Source organism: Punica granatum, chromosome 2, assembly GCF_007655135.1.
Source record: "Punica granatum isolate Tunisia-2019 chromosome 2, ASM765513v2, whole genome shotgun sequence".
Lineage (NCBI taxonomy): Eukaryota > Viridiplantae > Streptophyta > Magnoliopsida > Myrtales > Lythraceae > Punica > Punica granatum.
Window position 1 is genome coordinate 39,686,388 of NC_045128.1, and position 20,845 is coordinate 39,707,232.

Below are 20,845 nucleotides of genomic sequence, written 5' to 3' on the forward strand. Positions count from 1 at the left end.
GACTCATCAACTCGTCTGTTTTGTTCGCCTGGTTCGGTTCTGCTTGTATCACGAAGCGTATCATCGGATGCGCATGCAAACTCGATCGCGAGTATGCTGCACTTGATCACCAAGATGAGACGATTAACGGCCCCGGTAATATCGTAACGGTGAATGTGAACGCCGGGGACCGGCAAGGATTTTTCTCGGTGGCGATAGAGAGGGACAAGAGACTAGAGAGTGCAGCAGTGCAGACGGTGTAGAGAGAGAAAAAGTAGGGGGGGGGGGGGAGAGAGAGAGAGGGTTTGTCTTCCTCTTTTTCTTTCTTTTGGGTTTATTCCAGCAGATTCATCTGATCCCACTCCCCCACACATAAAGCAAAAGCTCTTAACGCTCTCTCCACTCTCTGTCTCACTTTCTCTCTCTAGAATCTCCTCTTCTTCTCATCTCGAAGACGCAGCGGTCTCTTCTTCTGGTCATGTAGGCAGCTGCAACAACCTCCTTCTGCTACGTGGGTTCTCTTCTCTTCGGCCTCTCCGAGCTTTTCCACTCTGTAATCAGCCTCAGAAGGTACCTTACCTTCCCCTCCCTCCTTCTTCTTCCCCTCGTTTTCTCTCTCTAATAATACTCCCACTTCTCTGTTTTCTCCCCCTTCTTGTACTGTTTAGATCTGAGCTTTCAGCTAGCATTTCACCAGCTCCCTGTTCTTCGCCGTCTAAACCATGTGCGAAACCGGTTTACGGTGCCGTCGACGGTGTTTGGTCTACGGAGAAAGTGTGAAAATGGGAAAAAAAAAGAAGAGAACGGAAAAGAAAGGAACTGAAAAAGAAAAATGTGGAAACATTAATGCTTTAATTTATTCTCTGTTTTTTAATGTCTGGTGATGATGAAGACCCTCCATTTGACCGCACACGAGAGTGCCTTTAATGCTTGTTGCTGGCTCTGCTGCTGCTTGTTTCTCTCTGTCTCTCTTGTGGGTACTGCTGAAAATGTCCGCTATAGATGTTTGTCTTGTGATTTGCAGTACTTTTAGCTTTGATCTGGGTTTTAGCTGGGTTCAGGTATGTAGATCTGAAGCCATGCGAAGAAAAGATAAAGCCTTTCCTTTTCTGCATATCATAGCACATTGTAGCCATTTCTGGTCACTTCTTCGAGCTTTTCTTCATCGCCACATTGTCGGGTTTTTCTACAATACCATGTTTTTGACAGAAGAATGAAATTAAGGGGTTGTTTCGAAACGGCATGGTTTAATGATTTTACTTGGAAATTGGAATGTCTGAGCTTTCTAACCTCTCTCTCTTCACAGGCGCACACGGTGACCAAAGATATCATGATGGTCGTTTTCTTTGCTTTGAATATTTATTTATTTATTATTATTATTATTATTATTTATTTTTGTTGGTGATTTCCCGATTGTTTAGGCAATCTTAAATGAGGTTTTTCTTGCCTGGTTAGTAACGGCTAAAAAATCCCTATCTTTTAGGTTTCTTGGAGATTTTGAATTGCAACAGCAGCCTGTATCCTGAGATACCCCGAGCCTGTGCTTCTGGAGGGTTCGAATTCTGAGCCAAAATGATGCAGAGGCCGCCCCCCGAAGACTTCTCCCTTAAGGAGACCAAGCCCCACCTTGGTGGCGGAAAGATCAGCGGTGACAAGCTCACAAGCACCTATGACCTCGTGGAGCAGATGCAGTATCTCTATGTCCGGGTCGTTAAGGCCAAGGAATTACCCGGGAAAGATGTCACAGGAAGCTGCGACCCTTATGTGGAGGTCAAGCTCGGGAACTACAAGGGGACAACTCGCCACTTTGAGAAGAAGTCCAATCCCGAGTGGAACCAGGTCTTTGCCTTCTCCAAGGACCGGCTTCAGGCCTCAGTGCTCGAGGTGATTGTGAAGGACAAGGACTTTGTGAAGGATGACTTCATCGGCAGGGTCAACTTCGACCTGAATGAGATCCCGAAGCGGGTCCCTCCCGACAGTCCGCTGGCCCCGCAGTGGTACAAGCTCGAGGACAGGAGGGGGGACAAGGCCAAAGGAGAGCTTATGTTGGCTGTTTGGATGGGAACACAGGCTGATGAGGCTTTTCCCGAAGCATGGCACTCCGATGCTGCTGCAGTGAGCGGGACTGACGGGCTTGCAAATATTCGCTCAAAGGTCTATCTCTCTCCCAAGCTTTGGTATTTACGGGTTAATGTGATCGAAGCCCAGGATTTGCAGCCTACTGATAAGGGAAGGTACCCTGAAGTTTTCGTGAAGGCTATTCTGGGAAATCAGGCACTGAGGACTAGGATTTCCCAGAGCAGGACCATTAACCCGATGTGGAATGAGGACTTGATGTTTGTTGCAGCAGAACCATTCGAGGAGCCATTAATTCTGAGTGTGGAAGATCGGGTTGCCCCCAACAAGGATGAAGTCTTGGGTCGTTGTGCAATCCCACTGCAGTATGTGGATCGGAGGCTAGACCACAAGCCCATGAACACAAAGTGGTATAACCTTGAGAAGCATGTTGTCATAGAAGGGGAGCAGAAGAAAAAGGAAATCAAATTTGCAAGCAGGATCCACATGAGGATTTGTTTGGAAGGAGGGTACCATGTATTGGATGAGTCGACTCACTACAGCAGTGACCTCAGGCCCACTGCCAAACAGCTTTGGAAACCGAGCATTGGAGTTTTGGAGCTCGGAATTCTGAGCGCCCAGGGGCTCATGCCAATGAAAACAAAAGACGGGCGTGGGACTACTGATGCATACTGTGTGGCCAAGTATGGCCAAAAGTGGGTGAGGACGAGGACAATCATCGACAGTAATATGCCAAAGTGGAATGAGCAGTACACTTGGGAGGTCTTTGATCCCTGCACTGTAGTCACAATAGGGGTGTTTGATAACTGCCACCTCCATGGAGGAGGAGACAAGGGTGGTGGAGGTGCAAAAGATTCAAGAATTGGGAAAGTTCGGATCCGTCTCTCTACTCTCGAGACTGATCGAGTATACACCCACTCATACCCACTCTTGGTCCTTCATCCTAGCGGGGTCAAGAAGATGGGAGAAATCCATTTGGCCGTTCGGTTCACATGCTCTTCCCTCCTCAACATGATGCACATGTACAGTCACCCGCTTTTGCCCAAGATGCACTACCTCCACCCATTGACCGTGAGTCAACTCGACAACCTTCGGCACCAGGCGACTCAGATTGTCTCGATGAGGCTGAGCCGTGCCGAACCTCCATTGAGGAAAGAGGTTGTGGAGTATATGCTCGACGTCGGATCTCACATGTGGAGCATGAGGAGGAGCAAGGCGAACTTCTTCAGAATAATGGGGGTTCTAGGTGGTCTCATTGCAGTAGGGAAGTGGTTTGATCAGATCTGCCACTGGAAGAACCCGATCACAACTGTCCTGATCCATATCCTCTTCATCATCCTCGTGATCTACCCGGAGCTTATATTGCCCACAATCTTCCTCTACCTGTTCCTGATCGGGGTCTGGTACTACAGGTGGAGGCCGAGGCACCCTCCCCACATGGACACCAGACTCTCTCATGCGGACTCAGCACACCCCGATGAGCTGGACGAGGAGTTCGATACTTTCCCAACCTCCCGCCCGGCTGACATCGTCAGGATGAGGTATGATCGACTCAGGAGCATAGCTGGCAGGATCCAGACTGTGGTGGGTGACCTGGCCACCCAGGGGGAGCGGCTTCAGTCTCTGCTGAGTTGGCGTGACCCTCGTGCTACTGCCCTGTTCGTGATCTTCTGTCTAATCGCTGCTGTGGTCCTCTATGTGACTCCATTCCAGGTCGTGGCTCTCCTGGCAGGGTTCTACATCTTGAGGCATCCAAGGTTCAGGCACAAGCTACCATCTGTGCCGCTCAACTTCTTCCGCCGACTGCCTGCAAGGACGGATTGTATGTTGTGAGGGGGTGCAAATGGAAAGAAGTTGGAATTCGGGTTTGGGATCTTTTCGGGTAAGGTATGTAATATTCTTCTGATGGGAAGGTGGTAACATTTGTGGGAATCTGAAGGTTCCTTTTTCTTAATATTTTTCTCCAATAGGGGTTCTCTGCTGCATGGCCCCCTGCTGTTAATCAGATTCTTGTTATGGTGCAAAGTTTGCCTTTTTGTAGGTTGTGATTTTAGGGACAATCTTGTTCTGTGCTGAAGTTATGTACTTCTTGTGGTCTCAGACCTGTTTAGAATTTATATTCATCTGATCATGGAATTTCCTTTACTGCGAATGCACCCTTATATTATCGAACTTCGGTTGCTAAAGTTTCTGCACTGTGATTGGTTCTATGTAATGCTCATAACGGGTCGGGGTGGTTATACGATGTGTATTACAGTCGTGCAAAGCAGTTCATTAAAGGTTGGCATGGTTGCGGATATATGATGGTGGGTGAGGAGGCAATGACTTGTAATATTAATTGAGGCTTTATGAAGCCTCGTCTCTATCGCATTGTTGAGACTTTTGCTTTGCATTTAATTACTGGTCGATGGAAATATGTCGATAGTGATTTTGCCTCGCGAAGCCTCCCACTTGGATGTTCGTATCGCACGATGGGGCTAATGCCTAAAATCTTTGAACAGTCGTTATCGGGAAGTATTTGATTATGTGGGATTGTGGGTGACTTCGGTTGGTCTAAATCATCAAACGTTAGGTATTGAGGATTAGCGTGACCCGTTCAAGCCGTAATACCGGAAATTCTTGAGGGCTGTCTACTCATATCAGATGCTGTTTGATGAATCTGGATAGCGATGTATTGTGTCATATAAAGGAATGGATGGGGATCATGGGATGATGCTTTGTCAATGTTGATTCTATATATATATATATATATATATATATTTTTATTTTTATTTTTCTTGCTGAATGATTCTTTATCTTTAAATTTTACTTATTTATATCTGCTTATTAAATTATTATTTTCTACAAAATAATAATAGGTAAAGATAAAAATAAAGCGTCGATGGGAGACCCAATGGAATTGCCCGCTGCAGTTATTGCGGAATTGTTGTTGTCGTGTCGTGTCGTTTCCTCACTATCCACGTGAACTAGCTCGAGCTCTTCTTTTATTCATTTAATTAATGGCTTCTCCATAATTTATTACACATCACATTTAAAATTCTTCTTAACACATAAGCAAATTAATATGTAGGTCCCCACAATTACAAGCAATTTATTATTATTTTAGGTAAATGAGGGAATTGCATTAAAATGAATAAGTCGAACTAAGCAATACGACGACGGGATATGATGGCCCCTATAACATCCCCAAACAAATATGCACGTTAGACGGTCTATAAACTCCAGGAGGGAGCGTAATAGCATGATTCGTCAACCAATCCGTACACATATTCCCCTCTCGATAGATATGATTTGGAATTACCGTCCAGTCTCTCTACAATAATGATCTAATGTCTTTACACATATTCCCCTCTCGATAGACATGGTCTGGAACTATTGTCTGTTGCGACTGATGTACGATAGTAGAAGATAATATGAACGAAAAAGTAAAAATGACACACGGAATTGATTACCCAGTTCGTCAGTAATTCTGACTACGTCTGGGGGCGCCGCCAAGCCAGGTATATCACTATTTTGAGTTAGGGTTACAAGAGATATAAACTGCTGTTTTAAAAAGGGAACAAACCCTAATTACATCCCCAATGGGCCGAATACAATATGGGCCGATCTCGACCCGGATTCACAGTACTTCAGGCTCCATAACTTAACATTGTCCAGTCTCTCTGCAATAATGATCTAATGTCTTTACAAATTATTTAGTTTATTCTAGGTTAACATAAGAAAACAAACATTACATTTTTGGCAAGAGAGGAAATCGGTAGTTAAGCATCACTTTCAGTTCGTTGCATCGTGAAGAAAAACTCGAGTGCTCCTTGTGCCTCTCACCTTAGATATATTCATCCGAGAAGTCGATATGTCGTGCTCGGTCCCTTTTGATCCCATCAGCTTTCCATGCACCGTCCACCCACCCTATTACTCCCCATCTATTAGTAGAAGGATGGATGGGTTTTCCTTGCATTACTCGCGAGAGAAGGTAACTTTGCTTCTTTTAACTGTGTCGGGTGATGTCGGTAAAAAATGGTAAAAGTTGGGGCCTTTTAGTACAAAAGTGAAAGAAAGCAATGTTCCAAAAGTAAATAATGCAATGGGACCGAAAACAACAGGTCGGGCCCCAGCCCCAACTATATTTGCTTGAATGTGGCTTTTGCTTCTTTTATCCCTCCTTTATAATATATGCTCATCGACTTTACAGGCTGTCTAAATTCCTAGCCTTTCTTCCCATCATCAACCGGGAGAAATTACTCTGCTGAATCTTCGACCGACCAATCGTTTCGTGTCTCGAAGCAATATGCTCAACCAATCACCTTTTCGGTTCGCGTGACGCTGTTGTAATGTTGGAAATTAGAATGTTTCCGAGAGAGTACCTGGCAGACTTCTCTCTTGGTGCAAGCACGAGTTCAAGCAAAAGCTCGGATCACGTCCCATGCAGCTGATGGCGATGTATGTATTGAACCGAGAAGATGCTACCTCATTATGACGGACGATTATGGAATCCAGTGGTCCCGTATGAATTTTACGTGCTGAACTGGTAGCCGCGAAATGTCCCAACAGCAAGCTTGTAGATTGAAGGCTAAGTGAGCTTAAAAAGGCAATATACAAGCCCGTTCTGGTAATTGCCTTGGAAGTGTGGGCCACACCGATCAACTAGGCCCCTTGGCCATGTGGGATGTTATGGGGGTCCGACTCAACCTCGGCCTAGCCTGGCCCGCGACCATGCCCCGCGGCATGGATCAAGCTTGAGGTTTAACTTTTCACCATGACCTTCATCCATCCAACTCAATGTACTTATCAGTTCTCGAAAAGAGAAGCTTGAGCTAAATCGAATGCGTGAGATCCGAATAATATTCAACATTGCAAATGTGACATTGCGACGAACCTTCCCGTGTTAATGGGGGAATGTAAGTGGGAGGACTATTCACAGGTTTGCCTCATCTCTCCCCCATAAACCGGGGAGACCGATGATATAGTAGTCTTATAATGTACAGGTTTGAAATAGATGATTAGCAGAAAAAAGAAAGGAATGGTGAGGTGAAGTCTAGCTCTTTGTACAGGCACCGAGGGAGCTGCGTTCTGTCACAAGGGATCCTCTTTCCACTGTAATCGACTCAGTCCATCGACTATTGCTCTTCGAAACTCGCCATTGTGGAGAATGAAGGACGATACGTGCCCTCCAGTAACCCACCGGACCTCCGAACCTGGCCAAGCCTTCTGGAGCTCCAGCACCGAATGCTTTGGGATATACCCATCATCCTGTGAAAACCAATTTGTGCCCTTCAAAATGCATCGCTTAGAAGGAAAACTAACTAGCAGGACAGGAAAAACAAGAAGACATTCCTTAAAACTAATCAAATGATGTTTGTCTTTTCCCCCGGTTCTGCTTCAAGAAATCTATCCCCCAAGAACAGACAGGAACATTTCAGAACATTCTTTTCACCCATGGCATCGATCGTGAAATTAAGGTTTGACAATGAAGATATTTTATCCAATGATGACGGACTTTCTAATGGCATAGACCATGTCCACGAAAGCTCCATCATCATATGGACTCGGATAAATTTGGGCCTCTTAGCAAGAGTGGGAACAGATATGATGATGGCGTGCAGAGTTGCATATGTCTAATGCCTTCAATTAATAAGCATAGATATGTGCCATAGACAAATGGAAATACATTTCCAAGGGCGGTACTTACAGTTGCTGCGACGAATATCACAGCCTCGGGGTTCTTTGGGATAGGGAAGCGGGTCACATCAGTGAGAGAGAGCACATTTCGCATCCTTTCCCTCACTTCTTCAAGAGTCATTGTCGCACTCTGAGCTTGAAGGTCCTCCCTCAGGACCTCCCAGGCTGTCCCATGCTTCAGTATCCCCTCACAGAAAGCCACAACCGCGGAGTGCGGAGATAGAAAGGGAAGGGTCGCCACCGGAGTTGGGTGGAGAGATCCGACCATTGCAGCATGCACTCCACCTATGGTTTAGTCATGCATAAGATCAGATTCTCATAATATTCGCTTCACCAGTCTGACTATTTGGTTTTAAAAATCGGGAAAGTTTCCTCTGCCTTCCCGTTGCTCTTTTCTTAAAAACAGGAAAACAAGAAGAAGATGGACCAAATTACATCTTAGAAAACGTATTAGACGTGGGACTCTTTTTCCTTTTTCCTTATTTGAAAAATATAATGCTAAATGCTAGCACTTATATTTGGAACTAAACAGGCCCATGATTGACAACAAACATATACGGTTCGAAAGAGAAAAGAAGAAATTTAACTCGAAATAGTACCGGCACGTATAAGCTGCAATTTTAACAAGATAAAATTAGATAGGAATCAAATTGTAAAAAGTGGGTGTGATTCAAATGGCAATGGAAATAAGGATAAACAATCTGAAAAGACATTATTAAAACATGAAAAACTTTTAAAAAGGTAATTTGTACCGTGATAAGGCATCTTTTTCAATTGGTTCTACTTCTCTTTCAATCAGTTCTCAATTTTATCACGATAAGGCTCAAAGGATATCTTGGGGTACAAACCACACAAAGACAAATATCAGGTTACGACTTACCCATGCTAAGGCCACAAACACCCATCTTCCCAAATCCTTCCTCAGATTCCAACCAATATAAGAGACTTCGGGCCTCTTCAATGGTGGCTCTGCCTAACAACAGCAAGTCACTTACACACAATAATTTCGCCCCACGCTGCAGAAGAGGCCGTCTTTGCCCATAAAATGGACTGCATGTTACGCAATACAAAAGGCCGAGTCACTTTGAACAAACACATCAAAGAGAATGTCAGCTTCATAGGAAGAGTATATCACTGGGAGCCTCACCTCTCGAGCACCATGGTGGCTATATTCTCCTTTAACAAGGGTCCACCGAGACGCAATCTCCTTTCGAAGGTATGATCTCCGGTTCCTACAACCAATCAAGTCAAAGTTCAATTAAACAGGCACAAAACCAACTCTTATGTTCCCTCCCACATCAATAAATACAAACTAAAGATAAAATCTAACCGACATACCATTGCATTGCATTAGTATAGACCAGATGAAACAATCACAGAAGCGAATTCACAATCCAATGAGAGGACAGAAGGCATATGGTCCAGCAACAAGTAAGACTAGATTAACCAAACAAGAAGAACAAACCCAAAACTCATAATCCAATCCGAGGAACAAAAATGCTGTACCTGCGAGGTGAACAACACAGGCCAGCTTCTGAGGAGGAACAGATTTGGGGACGAGGAAAGCAACCCGCGCGGTGTGGCTTTCCGGGGGCAGGGCACTCAGAATCTGCTCGTCGCAGGGCGTCTTGAAGACGCCTTCCCTGAGGCAGGCCGTCCTGGTCTCCCAGACGGTCCTCCAGATGGGCTGAATCAATGCCGGGGGCCAGTTCTGCCCCGCCGCGTCAGGGAAGAGCTCCCTTATCATCTTCTCCAGCAGGTCGAGCTTCGTCCCTCCCCACCCCCTCGAGAAGAACGGGGGGCTCAGCTTCGTCCGGTGCATGAACGCCCCGTAAACGTGGTCGAGCACGTAATGGAGCATCCCGAGATTCACAGTCACCATTGCTTCCCACAGACGAATGCAAGTAGAAAAAATTGAACTTTCGCCCAAGAAGCAGATGCCCGGCTACCGAAGCTGCAGAATTCGGGCGGGATTGAAAGAAAAATCTGAGATAGCGATCGAGAAACAGGTCCCCGGCTGCTACGGAGGCGGATTGAGAATGAGATAGGAGCACGAAACGAGACAAATCTTTGATGGGTCTGTTAATTTCCGAGAATTGGATCATAGGAGGAGTGTCGGGAGTTAGCGTAGATAAGAAACGGAAGGGAAGGCCATTGGCATTTCGAAAATGAAGCAGAGCGATCTGAGGAGAAGAAATTGAGGGAGACGGGGAGAGGGGAGAGGAATTAAGATTAGGTGCGAGAGAACCGAGGAGCCATCACAATTCCGTTCTCTTTTGCAAACGAAATGGAACGAAAAATGCCTAAAAAGTTGAATTATTTTTGTTTTGCCAACAAATAATTCCGTATGGTTGTTTCCGGGGGACACAAACCATGGCGTTTGAGGATGTCGTGTATTTGCCTGTAAAAACGTAATTATGTCGATGCCGTTTGTTCCATATCGAATGTTATGTCAGATTTCCATTCAACCAGTTAACCGATAGGACATGTTTGACAGAAGGAAATCCAATCCTTAGACATTTTTGTGGGCAAAATAATTCAGGGACGCATATGACAGGAAGTTGAAAATTCGAGAATGACGGTGACAGTAAACTTAACTGTGGGCTGGGAATCATCGGTGCCACCATAATCAAGCAATCTAAATCTCAAATAACTTTTTCTAATTATTGCCTTTTTTCCGATTAAATAGAGACCTCTAAACCAAGCATGGGACAAGGAAAATAACAAAATATTGAAATTGAAAAATCTCGCTCATCAGAATTGAATTCATTAGTTCCTCGTCAGTTCCATTTTTATTTTTTAAAAAAATGGGAGAGATATATTTCTACGATTACTATTTCAAGTGCAAGAGGGATAATCATGGGATTAGTGGATTATTGAAGATGGCCCACCAGTGATTGATGATGATCTGGGAGACCGGTGGTCCATGATTTTTCTGAATTTTTTAAATTGGTAGGTAGACCTTTTTTTTTTAATTTTAATGTAAGTAATTTATATTTCTGGTTTTTGAAATTTTGTTGTCATCCATCATTGCTTGAAGGAATCAACCATCCCCATAGAACGCGCAATATTAGGTAGAAAATGCTAAAAGATATTGAAGAGTATTTATTATCTTTAAATTATTTGAAGAAATAATTACACGCATAATTATTACCCTAAGAATTGGAAATTTCTTATTGCAATCTATATATATTTAAGATACTCTCAATGAGAGCTTCCGATTCATTTACTAATGAGTTTTTACGTAAGCATTTTCGATAAATAAGAAGCAAACGGTTTATCATCTTTTTATGTTTCCAGCATTGATTTTTCTAATTTTTATCTTAATCTCTTCATTTCTCTAGAAAATACTCTTGAATAATATCGTTAATAAATTTTAAATTTCCCAAAAAAATTATCCAATAAATTTACAGTACGTGTAAACGTGTCCCAAAAATATAAGTATTTCCGTATGCGCGGGCCGGAGAACTAGTTGCATTTAAAAATAATGTCTGATAACAACCTTTTAAAAACAATTTCAGATGGTCCCTATGACGTGGATAAGATTATCTGACAGCGACCTATTTTAAGACCAAATGGATAAGGCAAAGACCAAAATTCATATTTTTGCAAAGGAAGAGATGATGTGTCCTAAAATCTGTACATGTAATTGGGCCCAGAAAAGCCCAATAACAAAATTCGAAAAAGGAAGATAAGGAGGTTGGTCTGAAGCCCAATAGCCCAGTGGGCTTTTCGAAGCTAATGTTCGGTCCAATTAAGAAGCCCAAAACTTTCAAGGCAAAATTTTCTCCTTAATAAATTGATTAGGCTCGAATTGAATTAGATGACGCTCTTTAGACTTTCGGATACACCATATATATATATATATATATATATATATATATTCGTTCGACGCTCCTACGTTAGCTAGAAAACTGAATAATGTAAAAAAAAAAAAGCAGTAAATTAACAATAATATTGCAATTTCCGAGTAGCATATAACGTCTACTGTGATCATGCAATTTTACAGGCTCCAAAGCAGTACTACTACATATTGATATTGATGATTGCATTAACATGCTATATCATATTCCCTCGTTATTAAAGCATATCACATATATATATAGACTGGCACGACCATATGTTATTCATCTAAGGGGAAGGGGTTGATGTGTATGGACGGGTAGCATATAAGCGGTTTAGCCAGCTCAGCAGCGAACCCGGACCCTTGTCTGAGATCGACCTTGTCTCCGTCCTTGACCTTCCAGTCGAAACACTGCACGAGGGAGCCCACGGTGGCGTGCATCATCAGCATCGCGAGCGACGCCCCAGGGCAGCCCCTACGCCCGCTCCCAAAGGGCAGGAACCTGAAGTTCTGCCCCTTGAACTCCATCTGGTGCTCCCCGATCTTCTCCTCCGATCCCTCCAGGAACCGCTCGGGGATGAACTCGTCCGGTTCCGTCCATAATTCGGGGTCTCGCATGATTGCATACACATTGACCAGGACCCTTGACCCGCCCTTAACGAGCGAGCCGTCCACCAGGCAGTCCTCGGCGCACTCCCTTATGATCAATGGGGCTGAAGGATGCAGTCGCAGCGTCTCCCGGATGACCGCCCGGAGGTAGGGCAGATTCGGGACGTCGGATTCTTTGACCACCCTCGTGGGCCCCACCACCGAGTTGATCTCGTCCCTTAGTTTGTTGAAGCACTGTGGGCGGTTGATGAGCTCCGCCATGGCCCATTGCATGGCTGCTGAGGAAGTATCAGTCCCCGCCATGAAAATGTCCTGAAATCAACAAAAAGTTATGTTCTTGGAATGGTCAAACATCACCTTTTCGACTAGAACGAGCCATGGACCTACTAAAATCGAATCAAGAATCTCTTTAGACGTTGAGAGTATGTATTACTGTACAATTTAATCACTTCTCAATCATGGAGAAATTTTCCCGTTTGAAATTTGGATTTAATTTTAGAATCGTGATTTTGATTTTAACTCTACCCATAACAAAACAAATTACACTCATCAAAGTCAAAATAATGGACCCCACCCATAAATATTTACACTACTTCATTTTAATACAATTCTATAATTATAATATTCTCAAATGAATGTGGGCCCGCAAATTTGATCAAATACTCCGTAAAATCACAATTAAAATCAAGTTAAAATCAAACCTAAATTTCAAACACCACCTAAATTAACATAGGCTTGTAAGTATATATTAAAAGAACATACGAATATCCTAACAAAGATTATCGTATATATCAACTACTTGAACTTACCAATAAGAAGGACTTGATGTCTTTTCGGGTGATCTTCACTTCGGCAGTTGGGTCCCTATACACTTCCAGCAAAATATCCAGCAAATCCTTCTTCTCCTTATCGGGGCCGCTCATCTCGTGCTCCTTAATGATCCTCTCGACGATCTGATCGAACTTCAGGAGCGTAGAAACGAGCTTCTCCCCATTTCCGGAGAAGTCGAGGAACTTCAAAGGTCCCAGGATGTCCCCGACGCTAAGCTTCCCAGCTAGATCCAGGCAGATCTTCACGAGCCGCTTGATCTCCTCTGCCTCACTGGAGGTCCCTGAGCACCGGGCGCTCATCGCCATCCGGCATATCATGTTGTTGGTGAGCCTTGTAAACTCTCCGCTCAGATCAGACGTTTCTCCTCGTCTTGCCGCTCTCGCCACTGACTCCATGATCCTCACCACCTCGTCCTCCCTCACGTCAATGAACTTGTCTGTACGGGACAACATGAACAGAACGTTAGTATAACAGTACATAAACATCTCCAATATGATGCCAAATATCTGATACGCAATGATTCGGGACGGTATCAAAATAATGTAATGTTGATAAGATATTATACGTCGTGGCTACCTAGCTGGGGCACGGCGAGGAGCCTCGTCATGCACAGCTTCTTCATGAACCGCCAGTAGTCCCCATACTGGGCCATCACGAACCTTGACCCACGGTATATGAAGTACTCAGAGGACCCAAACTCTGGCCGGGACGAGAAGTTGAGCTCCTGGGTCTTGAAAATCTCCCGGGCCACTGCCCAACTGGAAACCACCACACAGGATGATGACCCGAGGCGGAGCTGCATGAGGGGCCCGTAACGTCGGGCCAGGTTCTGGAAGGACACTGGAAGAACATTGCCGATCAGGTGGAGGTGGCCAATGAAGGGAAGAGCCCGCGGGCTCGGAGGAGGCTTCTGTACGACAGTGGACTTGTCCTCAGGGCGGGGCTTCAAGAACGACCGGATCAGCGAATGGACGAGGAGGGCAGTGAAGAACCAGATAATGAATAGGGAGTAATAGAACATGTCACTTGCACTAGTGCTACTCATGAAAGCCACCGCAATACGAAGACAGAAGAGACTATTACTTATCTCAGCACAGTTTAGTAACACTTCAAATCCTTATATATAAGACTTGATCGCGAGAATGTGGCTTAACGGCAAACTGAATTTGAAATTGATGAATTTTATTTGTAGGCCGCAGTGCAGGAGATTGAAACTCAATGAACTTGTGATTAGAGTTAAATCAATGCCTAACATAAATAAATTTCAATCGATAAGCAGAGAATATCTCGTAGTCTCACTATAATATATCGAACTTCTCTTCTTTTTTTTTTCTTTTTTTTTTTGATGAACGGAAACGGGGAGCTCCCGGTAAACCTTACGTGGTTGTTAGAGCTATAATGCCTGCCGGCCGCCGGGGAATCTTTGCTTCCGTACAGCTCTCCATGAAAATGACAAAATTATTGACACTTAAACCAACGAGAAATTACAAAATTGAACTTAAAATATGTGTAAAATGGTCACGTGAACTTCATGATGCTTAATTTAATTAATGTATCTTCTATTATATAGCTGCATATGCGTGGTCCTTGAGCCCACGCACCATCTCGAGATGGGCCATTGATTTGATTTGTGGCCAAGATCTCCACACTTCTCGACAATCAGTCGCTGAGAACATTATAATATCCCTGGACATTTTAAATCAATTGTTGTCCTAAAATACTCGGGAATCAAGAAGTTTACTTTTTTCAATCAGTTTTTTATGCTATTGAGATCACAAGATATTATCGGCTTCATCATGTTACGGTAGGAACGAGCAGACACCCGAGTAAATATTTCAATCAACAAAGGTAGCTAACTTTTAACCTCCAAGATTAATGATGCTTGCACAGAATAGATTCTTCGTAGTTATACAGAAGTGTTCGATCAATTTATAGTCAAGAAGCCATAGAATAATCGGCCAATGGAGAATCGATTGAAGATCAAACAATTTGGGCCCATGAGGACTTCATGAACATAACTTGGGCTAACGGTCTGTCCTGTCTACGAATCAATGGGCTTTCTCATGTCATCTTCGGGACATTGACATTGTTCGATGTTGTCGAATTAAAACTCAATGGTTTCATGAAAATATTGCGATCGAGGAATTCTTGGTAGGTCCTCGGCAATAAAATCGCATTGCGCTTTTTATGTTCGAGGTTAGGTATTGTATTTTAAGCGGGAAGGTGTCTCTCCAAATCTGTCCAGTCTTAATATAACTTCTAGACCCAGTTCAATTATTGTACGGTGAATCCGGCAAATTCTTTAATCTTATACACATCTTCTTTCATATGGAGGGAGCCCAACGAAGATTCACTGTCCATATGGCATTGGCGTAAAGTCAAGTTCCACCTAGAGGTCATCCATTTTACTTTTAAGTCATACTGCTTAATGGACCCCATGCGGCCCAATCGATTTATGTAAATTTTATTAGAATACATAGCGAATGAATGAATTCATTTATCACCATTTTTTAATATCGTGTTATGTAGACATATCTTACTCATACTCATATTTATGGATGTTTCTTCTGTAGGAATTTTTAAATTTTTCACACTATACAAAACCAATACGAGCCCTTAGATCGACATTCATTTAATATAAACCGTCAATTATACGTAATTATTCTTAAGTATTTTCATCTTTACTTTCCTATTTTCCTCCCACAAACTTTCACTAGTATTACAAATTAGCCTTTACAGGTGGATCGATGAGGTAGTGCCACGTCATCGACCATAAAAAATTTTAAAATATATTTAACATTTAATTATAAATTTTGAAATTAAAAAATTTAAAAAATAGAACCATACTAGAATTCGGTAATAGAGGACCGGGAGGAAGATGCTACTGAAATGCTGTCTATCAAAGCTTTTAGCTTTAGAAACCTTCTGTATTATGATGCAAAATATCCAAAACACAAACTGAGATCGAGCATTTCTTCCACCAGCACAGACAGAGAACTCTTCATCAAAAAAAGAGTCTCTCTTTTCTTGTATTAGAGGGGTCGAAAGTCAACGATGCTACTAACTTAGAGGCTCCCGTGCTAGGGGCGTGCACGGGTATAGGATAGATTCGGAATCGATTGGACGCTACCCTAACAAGTAGGTTTTGGGTAATTCTAATTAAAAATATGGTAAGGTCCGATAAGACAATTGAGAACCAGTGAAATCCAATTATGGTTCCGATTCTAGTATATAGTGTACTCGGAATCGGAACCGGAATGGTCCATTCTATTTTATGTTATATTTAAGTATAATAATCAAATTAAGAAGAAAAAAAGGAAATTGAAAACCCTTGAACAGTGTCTTCTTCGAAGCTCTTGTGCTCTTGCTCGGGGAAATGGTGGTGGCTTTAAGGGACAGTGTGCCGGCTGCAAATCTGCGATTTTGCCACAGGAAAATGGTGGTGGGCGTCCTAGGGGAGGTTCAACTGAGAGAGTCAATCTTGGACACAGATCGCTGCTATACCGACCTCGGGCCTCAATGTCGCACGAGTTATATGGCAAGAAGATGTAAATCAACTCCAAATCGAATGACGGGTACCAATTTGTGTAAACTCAAGTGAACGGCAGTGGCTTGGGGTTCTCCCCGACGTTCTCTTTCAAGTCAATGATTATGGCATTTGAATAAGGAAAAAAAAACGGGGTTTTATTAAATACCCGAAACCTGTGATATAATGAAGGTTTTGAGTACGATCTGGTTCCACACTCCAAAAGGGAAAGTTTCGGTTCTTAAATTTTGAAATTGGCATTCTACATGGTAGAGTCCGAACACTGTAAAAAATATAAGATACCCGAGCCCGCACACCCCTATCTTTTGCCCCTCTCTCTCTCTTCCTTGTTAAGTTTTTTCTTTCTCTCTCTCTTTTTAAAATTTTTAATTTAAAAAATTATGATTAAATATTAAAATAGATGGGATCGAACACTGACGAAAAGAATTAGTGAACAAAAATCACATTTTGTATAATAAATGGATCAAATAGTGATTTTTTAGGGATATTTTTTAAATTTTAAAACTTATAGAAATAGACAGTTCATATTAGATTCAATGGGATTTAAGAGCCCATATTAATTTTATATAGTGTGAAAAACTCAAAATATGCACCGTCATACAGTGGAATTATTGAAAGGACATAATAAGTTGAAAAAACCACAATATGAAATAAATCAAAGCTTATTAAAGGAAGTATAGTATAATGGTACATGCACTCGTCTGATAATAAAAAAATTACAGGTTCGATATTCAGTGGGACTGTCGATATCATTAATTAACTATTCGTATTTTTATTTCATTGTATTAAACCTACAGATCTCGTTTGCAAGCCCAAAAAATAGATCGGAGCTTGATAAATAAATAAATAAATAAATAAAACAAAAAGTGCAACAGATAATATCTTTAAAACTAGCTGAAAATTACATTTTCTAAAATATGAGACTATGCTTTCATGGCCAAGTCTCACTCGCATTGCGGCCATCCTAATTTTTATATACACAATTATTGTCTAATAGACATATATAAAATGGGCATATCAGATGAAATTAAAACGTAATACCATATCTGACGTGGTCTATGCACGTCTTAGATATTTATTTAATTTTAATTAATCATTTTATTGAGACATCAAATCATAGTTAATCTATAAAAAGTTGATAGAAAATATAGATTTTGATTTGTCAATGTATAACTCAAACAATAATGAATTGTTTTATATGCATTTCACTAGTGGCCAATAATTTGATAGATTTAAACAAAGGCTTAGTTGTCAGTGAATTGAATTCACATAAAGGTCTGATCATAATAAATACGAGCCAATATCTTCAATTACGTAAGTATTTTAATCGTCCTAGAGGAAAATGAACGCGGTGGGCCCCACTTTATATTTCCCGAAATGTCATATACACCGCACATCCTTTGACAGAAGGGAGGAGAGTGGAAGGACGTGGAATATTGTTTTCTTTCTTTCTTTTTTTAATAAAAGAAAAAACCTAAAGCTATGATTTCTCGAGTGGGCCCGAACGAGGGCACATCAAGGCCCATGGACCAGCTTTATCAAGTGGGCCCGTTATCTGATGGGAGATTTTTACCCACTCACGGTCTTGGGGCCCACACCAGTGGTCCGGGCCTTCATTGTCGTGTCGGGTCGTTTTCGCATCGGTGGACCTGACCAGCCCTTTCTTGTCGTGCCACGTGGGACCGGGTCGGGTCCCGGCTTTCGCGTTGAAAGGGTCGTATCATGTGGGACTCGACTTCGGCTGAAAAAGCTACTGACTGTTCGATTTAACCATTATCTCTGAAGGACAATTGATCGAACGGCTGATACGTAGCCTAGGAATTGTGTTTGGGGCCTTAGATTTTCTGAACGAGGAATTCACGCCACACGTTGGATGATGCACAATGAGCGGCTCCGTTGGAAAAAGCATTTTAGTATTCTGCCTCTTCGATCTCTGTCACTCTCCTTTGGGCGCACTTTAATATCCAAAAGCACAATCGATCCCGACTAATTCAGTTCGAGTCGGGTTAACTCAAAACACACATAAATTTTATCAATTTACAAGATTCAAACATCAGACAATTTTTAAGGAAAACAAATGCCGAATTACATGAACTGATTCACATTTTGATTCTCTCTTTCACTTGTCCATTAATTCATTTATAGTTTGATATCCTTCTAATGTAGGGTAAATTTAAGGAAGTTGTATTTTTCGAAGTGATTACGAGATACCCTCGACAACTCAACTTATTGAGATGGTCATTAATCATGATCTATTTAGACACGAACACGAATACCCCATTTGGTTTTTCAATCTGATTTTAAGATTTTAACTCTACTCACTACACAACAAAAATCAACTCTTCTAATTCAAAAAGGTAGGCCCCATATATAACATTATAACTCAATTATACTCAATTTAATTTTTAATATTAAATTTTCTTAACTATTAATTACTTTTTCAACAATTTAACAATACAATCATTACACAATCATCATTTTCTCTTAACAATTCATTACTTTTTCTCATAATTCAACAACACAATCATTACAATCCAATTAAAATCAAAACGCAACTCTATTTAACTCTAAAATCAAACACACCAGAAGTATTTCTAGTGTATTTTGATCGATGCATTGTTCATCCGACTGCTTGAAATGAATTTCATCATTTCAACATATATCATGATTTTGTTGAAGGTGTATTTTTTTTTTTTAAATCTATATGAACAGTTGGTAGCAGTGTTTACCCTATCTAAATATCTTGAGAGTGCGATTCAGTGGTAAACTGAGTTTTTTTTTTCAGCGAAATGAGTTTTTACCTGGTGGACTCAATCTATAGTGCAGGAGTTTGAAATTCACTAAAAACATCTTACAACCTCTATCAAGCTAACGCACAAATGCAAAGTTATGTAAAGTAAATTAAGGACACCTTGTGATCACCAAAAAAAAATCTCACATTTGAAAAGTCTTTCAAGATTTCTATTAATCGTTTCTGAAATAAGCTTAATAATCACTCTCCCGTACTTGATGCTGGAGACTACATATTTGGAAAAATAAATTTATTTCAAAGAATATATAGATACACATATATAATATGTAATTGTGAAACGAGGAGAAATGATTAACGAGATTGCTCCAATTGAAGAGAGAGGATTAACGACGTCGTTCCAAGTGTCTAATCATTAACTCACCGTTGTGTCACTTTTCATTCAATTATGGAGATAATTTAACCAACAAGGAAATGAAAAAAAAAAATTCTTCAAATTTCCATGTTCTGTCATTGACTAAAAAAAAATCGTCTCCTAATTCTCTTAACAATCAAAACTAAAAAATGTATAATAATAATTGTCCAAACTTTCATTTCCATCTTCGACTGAGACAAAGAAAAAAAATGTTCACCTCTTAAAAGAACCAAAGGTTCTCTTACAAGTCAAGATTGAAAAAATCAATAATAATTATCCAAATTCCTATTTTCATCTTTGACCGAGTCAAAAAAAAGGGACCACCTCTTAAAAGAAACAAGGCTTCCCTTCCAAATCGAAATTGTAGAAAATATTTAAATTTTTAAATTTTTAAATTTTTACATCTTTTAGTTGACAATAAATCTTTCGAAGAACTTATGGGTCATAAATTACATGTAAAATCATATTTGAAAAAAATATGATAATAAAAAATAACTACCATTAATTTGATGAAAAAAATAAATAAAATGTTGCAGAATAATTTACAATATAAATGCAGGTTTTAAAAACAAATTGCAATAATAAAAATATGATGTAATCGCATAATGCGTGAAATGAATTTATATTGTAATTTTAACAAATTACCGTAGTTTCTATTAAAATAATTTTAATAATTTCATTTAGTTATCAACTTGCAAATTATCGAAACTAAATTCTACAATTATAAACTAATTAATATTTTTAAAGATACATTTTCATGATTGATAATTCCACGCAATGCGCAGAGCGAAAAGAAAAAGCAAGTTTAACGAAGCTCTGCCATGCGTCATTCTAGGATTAACAAGGTGATGTCACATGTCAAGTCCTCAGTCTTTATTTACCCAATTTTCACTAAGGTTCTCTATCATGTTCAATGCATTAATATTAATCCGCATGTAATTAAATTCATTTATAGGATAATATATTTATATCAACTTAATTTACTTAAATTATTTCCATTTTCCAATTCAAGATTTAACAAGTAAAATCACATTTACTAGAATTTCTATGAACTTTTAAAATTTCTATACCAATATATATAAAAAATACAAGTAAATTATTCTAAGAGTTTGTACA

General features: G+C 40.9%; 3 protein-coding genes across 3 annotated transcripts; 1 reads left to right on the forward strand and 2 right to left on the reverse strand.

The window, feature by feature from the left end:
• Window positions 1-53: 53 nt before the first annotated feature.
• Window positions 54-4,207, forward strand: LOC116195510 (FT-interacting protein 3). The gene is made up of 2 exons (XM_031524747.1): window positions 54-549; window positions 1,463-4,207. Exon 2 carries the CDS (start codon window positions 1,552-1,554, stop codon window positions 3,886-3,888), a length of 2,337 nt encoding a protein of 778 aa, XP_031380607.1. The 5' UTR covers window positions 54-549; window positions 1,463-1,551; the 3' UTR covers window positions 3,889-4,207.
• Window positions 4,208-6,870: 2,663 nt separating this feature from the next.
• Window positions 6,871-10,126, reverse strand: LOC116197871 (protein ABHD18). The gene is made up of 5 exons (XM_031528135.1): window positions 9,241-10,126; window positions 8,882-8,966; window positions 8,615-8,784; window positions 7,745-8,019; window positions 6,871-7,305 (listed from the first exon to the last, which is right to left on the reverse strand). Exons 1-5 carry the CDS (start codon window positions 9,614-9,616, stop codon window positions 7,129-7,131), a joined length of 1,083 nt encoding a protein of 360 aa, XP_031383995.1. The 5' UTR covers window positions 9,617-10,126; the 3' UTR covers window positions 6,871-7,128.
• A 1,544-nt stretch (window positions 10,127-11,670) lies between these two features.
• On the reverse strand, window positions 11,671-14,186 carry LOC116194557 (cytochrome P450 93A2). The gene is made up of 3 exons (XM_031523407.1): window positions 13,595-14,186; window positions 12,997-13,454; window positions 11,671-12,499 (listed from the first exon to the last, which is right to left on the reverse strand). The coding sequence occupies exons 1-3, from the start codon at window positions 14,061-14,063 to the stop codon at window positions 11,858-11,860; spliced, it is 1,569 nt and encodes a 522-aa protein (XP_031379267.1). The 5' UTR covers window positions 14,064-14,186; the 3' UTR covers window positions 11,671-11,857.
• Between the last annotated feature and the right edge of the window lie 6,659 nt (window positions 14,187-20,845).